This window comes from Drosophila persimilis, unplaced genomic scaffold (genome assembly GCF_003286085.1).
Source record: "Drosophila persimilis strain 14011-0111.01,24,50 unplaced genomic scaffold, DperRS2 tig00001129-arrow-arrow-pilon, whole genome shotgun sequence".
Classification (NCBI taxonomy): Eukaryota; Metazoa; Arthropoda; class Insecta; order Diptera; family Drosophilidae; genus Drosophila; species Drosophila persimilis.
This window is the reverse complement of record NW_020825424.1, coordinates 2,697-10,486: the sequence shown is the minus strand read 5'-3', so window position 1 is coordinate 10,486 and position 7,790 is coordinate 2,697. Positions and strand designations below refer to the sequence as shown.

General features: G+C 54.0%; 1 protein-coding gene and 1 pseudogene across 1 annotated transcript; both read right to left on the bottom strand.

The window, feature by feature from the left end:
- Window positions 1-2,443: 2,443 nt before the first annotated feature.
- On the bottom strand, window positions 2,444-3,425 carry LOC113566866 (glycerol-3-phosphate phosphatase-like). Its single transcript, XM_026994028.1, has 3 exons — window positions 3,133-3,425; window positions 2,672-3,043; window positions 2,444-2,597 (listed from the first exon to the last, which is right to left on the bottom strand). The coding sequence occupies exons 1-3, from the start codon at window positions 3,423-3,425 to the stop codon at window positions 2,444-2,446; spliced, it is 819 nt and encodes a 272-aa protein (XP_026849829.1).
- Window positions 3,426-6,047: 2,622 nt separating this feature from the next.
- LOC113566865 lies at window positions 6,048-7,111 on the bottom strand (annotated as a pseudogene).
- Window positions 7,112-7,790: the final 679 nt, after the last annotated feature.

Below are 7,790 nucleotides of genomic sequence, written 5' to 3'. Positions count from 1 at the left end.
ATTCTTTATTCAATATATATTCGTTTATTCAGGTTCGATGGGGGTAGGTCTTGATACATAGACCAAGGTGTAGGCGCACGGAAAAAGCTCCAAGCAGCTGGTTTCGTTTCACGGGCAAAAGGGGCAACGGCCTAACAAGCGCATATATGTTCTTTGGGAGTAAATGCACAATGGGCCACAAAGAGGTTCATACGAGTTCTGCCCGTTCCGTTGGGGTTTATTTAATACACTTAACCTGCACATGCCATGATCTGACATTTAGGTTAGGGCGAAGCACGGTGACAAAAAAATTCGGGTCAGGGTCTCTTTTTTATTGGACGAGTCTGGTTATTCCTTGTCATTAGCAAGGAAGATCACTTGGCACTTTTTGTTTAGGGCTCTTGGCCCGGTGGCTGGATGGACCACTCTCGGTCGCGACGACTCGCGTTGGGGCGGCGAAGAGCTCGCTGCTGCCGGCGCTAAAGCTCGGAAACGGCTGAGGGGCCGCTCTCTGTCGGCGCTGAAGCTCGGGAACTGCTGAAGGGCTCGATGTGGTGGATGGCGTTGGGGCTTTAGGTGGAGTTTCCCAACTCTACGGTGGACCGCTTTGGTGGAGGGCGTTGGGGCGTTGGGGGGAGCGTCCCAACTCTACGGTGGCCCGCTTTGGGGCGATCGTCGGAAAAAACTGCACCATCCTCTGCACAGTGGATGGGGGATTGATTTCTCTACTGGGTGGATGGGGTCTTGCTTTCGAAAGGCCGGCGGATCGTGCTGATCTACGGAGAACTTTTATTTGATTTTTAACTTTTATTAAATTTTTTTCTTGAGAGCTGGATAAGTACGTCCGTACTGTTCGGATACCATGAGGAGAGAGCGAGCTGCTTTTCCCGGAAATCAAGGCCTCATCCATCGTTCTTCCCTTTTTCTTTCCGATTTGTCAAAATGACAGTGGGAGGAAGAGGCCGATTAAAACGTCAGCCAAAAGAAATAATATAATAAATAATATGGCGTGTTAAAAGCTTAGCTTTCTTGAACCCAACAGAAGACTTAGCCTATTCGCGTAGCATAATTTTAGGGAAAATTAAGACGTCGATGCAAACAATTTTTTTTCTTACAACAAGCGCACTACATAATCCCCCCACTTAAATCACGCTTGGGGTGGGACACCCAAAGTGGGATCCGCTGACTGATCACATTGAAGGTCGGGCGTTTACTCTCGGCTATTTTGTAGGCCGGGCATTGAATGATCGCGCTGAAGACCGTTCATTGAATGACTGCTCGCGCCGAGGGCCGGGCATTTGCTATCCTCTTCTGGGTCTGGGTACGAAATATATAGCCGGGCTGGTTGGTCTTCGGGAGGATTCCGACGCTCACTCGGCCTCTACCGCTCACGACGCGCTGCTCGCCGCGCCCGTGTCGCTCTCTCTCCAGCGATTTCTACCCAGCTTCGGCTCGGTTCCCTTTCTCTGCCGTCTTGCCGCGGCGCTCTCCTCCTCGTGTGGGCGCGGCGGCCACGTGTTGACGCTATGGCTAGGGAGGTTAGGGAAGCCAGCCTCGCTGTACGTGAATAATGGTCGACCTCACGGGCGGTTTTACAGAGATATACAGCTATTATTGGCCTAATGGTTCCGACTGGCATAGTACAGTCCCGATTCCCTGCTACTCGTTATACCCGATACTCAAAATGAGTATTGGGGTATATTAGATTTGTGGTGAAAATGGATGTGTGTAACGTCCAGAAGGAATCGTTTCCGACCCCATAAAGTATATATATTCTTGATCAGCATCAATAGCCGAGTCGATTAAGCCATGTCTGTCTGTCCGTCTGTCCGTCTGTCCGTCCGTCCGTCTGTCCGTCTGTCCGTCCCCTTCAGCGCCTAATGCTCAAAGACTATAAGAGCTAGAGCAACGATGTTTTGGATCCAGACTTCTGTGATATGTCACTGCTACAAAAATATTTCAAAACTTTGCCCCGCCCACTTCCGCCTCCACAAAGGACGAAAATCTGTGGCATCCACAATTTCGACGATACGAGAAAACCAAAAACGCAGAAACGAAGAGAATGACCATATCTTTTAGACTGCAGAATCTGAATTGGATCGTATTATTATTATAGCCAGCATCAAGAAAACAATTTCATTTTTTCTCCGCCCTGTCTCTCTCTAACCCTGTCTCCGACCCCCGTAGCAATTATTAGTTCGACAGTGTCCCGTGAGTGCTATCCGGCGATTGCCTAGGCACCCTCGGCGATGCTTGTCGATATCCCCGATCCCCGTAGCAATTCTTAGTTCGAAAGTGTCCCGTGAGTACTATCCGGCGATTGCCTAGGTGCCCCGGCCCGTAATAATTCTTAGTTCGACAGTGTCCCGTGAGTGCTATCCGGTGATTACCGGAAGCATTACATTTAGAAGTTGTACGAGATGGATGGGCATGCATTCATGTGTTGTGTTCATGATCGACAGATCTAGCAGAGGAACTCCCGCAAGTGTCCCAGAGAGGGCAGATAGGTGTCTGGGATCATGTCCACTTTGCTGTGTCCTTCGTCATTGCAAATCTGGCGCACCTCTTTCAAGATGCTGACGCCGGTGCCCACGAAAAGCGATTGGAAGCCGCAGTTGCTGGCGAACAGAATGTCCGTGTAGAGACTGGAATAGGCGGGTGAGGTAAGAGCAGGTGGGGCAGGAGGACGGACCACTTACAGTGTCGCCAACCATCAGCGTGGACTCCCGCTTGAGGACGCCGCATTGCAGCAGCTGCTCCACCATCAGGGGATTCGGCTTGCCCAAAATCAGCGGCATTCGGCCAGTGATGGCCTTCACGGCGGCCTACCATGGCACCGGCGCCCACAATCATCCGGTTTTTGCCCACCGGATAGGCGGTGTCCAGACAGGTGCCCAGGAAGAGGACCTTCGGCTCCTGGAGGTACGAACTGGCCCTGATTATCTTCGGCACATTGAAGCTCTCATCCTTGCCGATTATCACGGCGCCCACCTCGTGATCCAGGTACATATCCTTGGCAAACTGTTCCATGGGCTTGAGCAGCTTCTCCTTGCCCACAGAGAAGCTGCAGATGTTCTCCTTGGCCAGCTCATCGACAATGGCCGACTCCCCGACGATGTACGCCTTCTTTTTGAACCCCTTCGCGCTGAGGACCTGGCCACGGACAGCGCCGAGCTCAGTATCTGCTCTTCCTGGATCTCGTAGCCGAACTGGTGCGCCTTCGCGGCCAGATCCTTGGTGAGCAGACCCGAATGGTTGGTCGCCACCAGCACCTGCCTGCCCGAGCTCTTGATCATATTAAAGGTCTCCACTGCCCCATTGATCGGCCGGTTCAGGTGCCACAGAACACCGTCGGCATCGAATATCACCGATTCGATTGTGGTCAGCCACTGGCGCACCTTCTCCTTGGGTATTTTGGTCAGATCCGTGCAGGTACGCTTGAACATGGCTCAGCACGGGACTACAACTGCTCGTAGGTGATATTTTGAAACAACAATAAAACAGTCAAACCACAATTGACATTCCACACAGCCAGTACTAGATTGTGAGTTTTCTCAGAAACCAAGATCTCAGATCCAATCAAAAAGCACTGTTTGAACAGAGCAAGCCCAGCACCGAGAAATAATAGGTACACATCGTATTAACCGCTCTCAGGACCCTTCTCGGGATCCCCCCTAAAGGGCGCGCCAGTGCCACATAAATTTAATTATCAATCAATTATACATTTCCCCCCACAGCGAGGGGTATCAAAAGTACTGCCGTAAGAGCGTGGTGTCTATCTGTCTGTCTAAAGTAATGAATGTAGTCTAAGGGGTAAGGTGTAAGGGGTAAGGTGTCAGGTGTAGGGGCCTTAATAGTTTCGGGAGGGTATGAATGGCAGCAAGTCCGAGAGCCTGTGCAGATACAGGTCTGGTATCTGCTGGTACGCAAAGGCCTGCTTAGAGGCCAGGGCATGGCGGACATCCTGGAGACTGCTGACGCCAGTGCCCACCAGTAGAGTGTGAAAGCCGCAGTTGTAGCCGAACTGCATATCCGTGTACATGCTGGGCGGGGGGGGGTAAAGGCATGAAAGTAAGCGAAAATACCATATAGGAGTGAGAAACTCACGTGTCGCCCACCAGCAGGGTGCGTTCAGGCTCGATGACACCCTGACGTATCAGATGGGAGCAGACATAGGGACTGGGCTTGCCGCAGGTGAACGGGGCCCGCTTCGCCACCGCCTGTATGGCAGCCACCACGACTCCCGCCCCGGGCACTTGACGGTCGGCAGCCACTGGAAAGGCGCGATCGCGATTGGTGGCCAAAAAGAGGGTCTTTGGGTCCCGGAGGTATATGCTGGCCTTGGTCAGCTTCAGCACATTGAGGCCCAAGTCCATGCCGACGGCCACGGCGCCCACATTCGCATCTAAGTACATTTTTTGCACCTGGTCCACCATGGAGTTCTCCTGCGTGGAGGCCAAGTCCAGCGGCAGACTCTCGATCCCGACCTGCCGCAGCTCGTCCTTGATGCCCTGGCCACCCACGATGTAGACCTTGCGATTGAACTTCCGCTCTCGCATATAGCGGGCCAGAGCCTGCGCCGAGGAGAGGATCTCGTTCTCGGCGCAGGCTCTGGCCCGCTATATGCGAGAGCGGAAGTTCAATCGCAAGGTCTACATCGTGGGTGGCCAGGGCATCAAGGACGAGCTGCGGCAGGTCGGGATCGAGAGTCTGCCGCTGGACTTGGCCTCCACGCAGGAGAACTCCATGGTGGACCAGGTGCAAAAAATGTACTTAGATGCGAATGTGTCCTTCGTCATTGCAAATCTGGCGCACCTCTTTCAAGATGCTGACGCCGGTGCCCACGAAAAGCGATTGGAAGTCGCAGTTGCTGGCGAACAGAATGTCCGTGTAGAGACTGGAATAGGCGGGTGAGGTAAGAGCAGGTGGGGCAGGAGGACGGACCACTTACGTGTCGCCAACCATCAGCGTGGACTCCCGCTTGAGGACGCCGCATTGCAGCAGCTGCTCCACCATCAGGGGATTCGGCTTGCCCAAAATCAGCGGCATTCGGCCAGTGATGGCCTTCACGGCGGCCACCATGGCACCGGCGCCCACAATCATCCGGTTTTTGCCCACCGGATAGGCGGTGTCCAGACAGGTGCCCAGGAAGAGGACCTTCGGCCCCTGGAGGTACGAACTGGCCCTGATTATCTTCGGCACATTGAAGCTCTCATCCTTGCCGATTATCACGGCGCCCACCTCGTGATCCAGGTACATATGCTTGGCAAACTGTTCCATGAGCTTGAGCAGCTTCTCCTTGCCCACAGAGAAGCTGCAGATGTTCTCCTTGGCAAGCTCATCGACAATGGCCGACTCCCCGACGATGTACGCCTTCTTTTTGAACCCCTTCGCGCTGAGGAACCTGGCCACGGACAGCGCCGAGCTCAGTATCTGCTCTTCCTGGATCTCGTAGCCGAACTGGTGCGCCTTCGCGGCCAGATCCTTGGTGAGCAGACCCGAATGGTTGGTCGCCACCAGCACCTGCCTGCCCGAGCTCTTGATCATATTAAAGGTCTCCACTGCCCCATTGATCGGCCGGTTCAGGTGCCACAGAACACCGTCGGCATCGAATATCACCGATTCGATTGTGGTCAGCCACTGGCGCACCTTCTCCTTGGGTATTTTGGTCAGATCCGTGCAGGTACGCTTGAACATGGCTCAGCACGGGACTACAACTGCTCGTAGGTGATATTTTGAAACAACAATAAAACAGTCAAACCACAATTGACATTCCACACAGCCAGTACTAGATTGTGAGTTTTCTCAGAAACCAAGATCTCAGATCCAATCAAAAAGCACTGTTTGAACAGAGCAAGCCCAGCACCGAGAAATAATAGGTACACATCGTATTAACCGCTCTCAGGACCCTTCTCGGGATCCCCCCTAAAGGGCGCGCCAGTGCCACATAAATTTAATTATCAATCAATTATACATTCCCCCCACAGCGAGGGGTATCAAAAGTACTGCCGTAAGAGCGTGGTGTCTATCTGTCTGTCTAAAGTAATGAATGTAGTCTAAGGGTAAGGTGTAAGGGGTAAGGTGTCAGGTGTAGGGGCCTTAATAGTTTCGGGAGGGTATGAATGGCAGCAAGTCCGAGAGCCTGTGCAGATGCAGGTCTGGTATCTGCTGGTACGCAAAGGCCTGCTTAGAGGCCAGGGCATGGCGGACATCCTGGAGACTGCTGACGCCAGTGCCCACCAGTAGAGTGTGAAAGCCGCAGTTGTAGCCGAACTGCATATCCGTGTACATGCTGGGCGGGGGGGGGGGAAAGGCATGAAAGTAAGCGAAAATACCATATAGGAGTGAGAAACTCACGTGTCGCCCACCAGCAGGGTGCGTTCCGGCTCGATGACACCCTGACGTATCAGATGGGAGCAGACATAGGGACTGGGCTTGCCGCAGGTGAACGGGGCCCGCTTCGCCACCGCCTGTATGGCAGCCACCACGACTCCCGCCCCGGGCACTTGACGGTCGGCAGCCACTGGAAAGGCGCGATCGCGATTGGTGGCCAAAAAGAGGGTCTTTGGGGTCCCGGAGGTATATGCTGGCCTTGGTCAGCTTCAGCACATTGAGGCCCAAGTCCATGCCGACGGCCACGGCGCCCACATTCGCATCTAAGTACATTTTTTTGCACCTTGGTCCACCATGGAGTTCTCCTGCGTGGAGGAGCCAAGTCCAGCGGCAGACTCTCGATCCCGACCTGCCGCAGCTCGTCCTTGATGCCCTGGCCCACCCACGATGTAGACCTTGCGATTGAACTTCCGCTCTCGCATATAGCGGCCAGAGCCTGCGCCGAGGAGAGGATCTCGTTCTCGGCTATCAGGAAGCCCATGCTGTCTGTCTTCTTGCTCAGGGCCCGGCACGAGGCCTCCGAGTTGTTGGTGCAGATGAACGAATTCTTGCCCATCGCCCGCAGGGCATTGAACGTATCGGCAGCTCCCGTGAGTGCCCTGATCGTGGCGCCACAGCACCCCATCCGCGGCGTAGACGATCGTGTCGAAGGTCTTCAGCAGTTGGCGGACATTATATATGTTTGGTTCCAGCACCTGGCAGCCGCCCATCCGCAGCACTCGCCGCGACAAAACGAAATTCATTCTCAGTCCGTATCCGAATCAATGTGGGCTGATGATCGACTAAGTATCCTCTAAACTCAGGGCATACTATGGCTTGAAATCTCCCCTGAAATCTTGCACTCTGCTTGTGGCTGCTAAAATCAATGGAAAGTTTGTCCCGGGACCCCGTGACCTTTGAGCTGTCGCCGACCACTCCCCGGGACCGTCACGGGCTGCCATTCTCCGATGCACTTAATTCACTAAACTTTTGCTCATTTTGCTACTTTTGGCCAAGACCGGAATGGACCCTGGCTGTGGTTCGGCTTGGGTTTGGGCTGGGGTTTGGGCTTGGGGTGCGGGTCCGGGGTCCGGGTCCGGGGCAAACATCGCGGACAACTTTTAATTGTGCGCAACGGACTGAAGGCCAAACGGAGCATCCCCCTCCCCCGTACCCAGTCCTGGGGGAGCCAGTTCTCTGCCAAGGATTCGCGCCTTTTCGACCAGCAGCCAACGCCCCGATGCGCCAATTAAAATGGCATTCAGGCTTTATTGTTGACAGGTCCTGTCTCCTACGAGCGACCAAATCCGACACTTGTCCACTGCCCAGCGCCCAGAGACAGGGACAGAGGGAGAGAGAGACATTCCCTCGCACCTTGACATAAATTCATTAAATCTTGTCCGGGCTTTCAAATCTGCCGCAGTTTAACGGATCTCTGT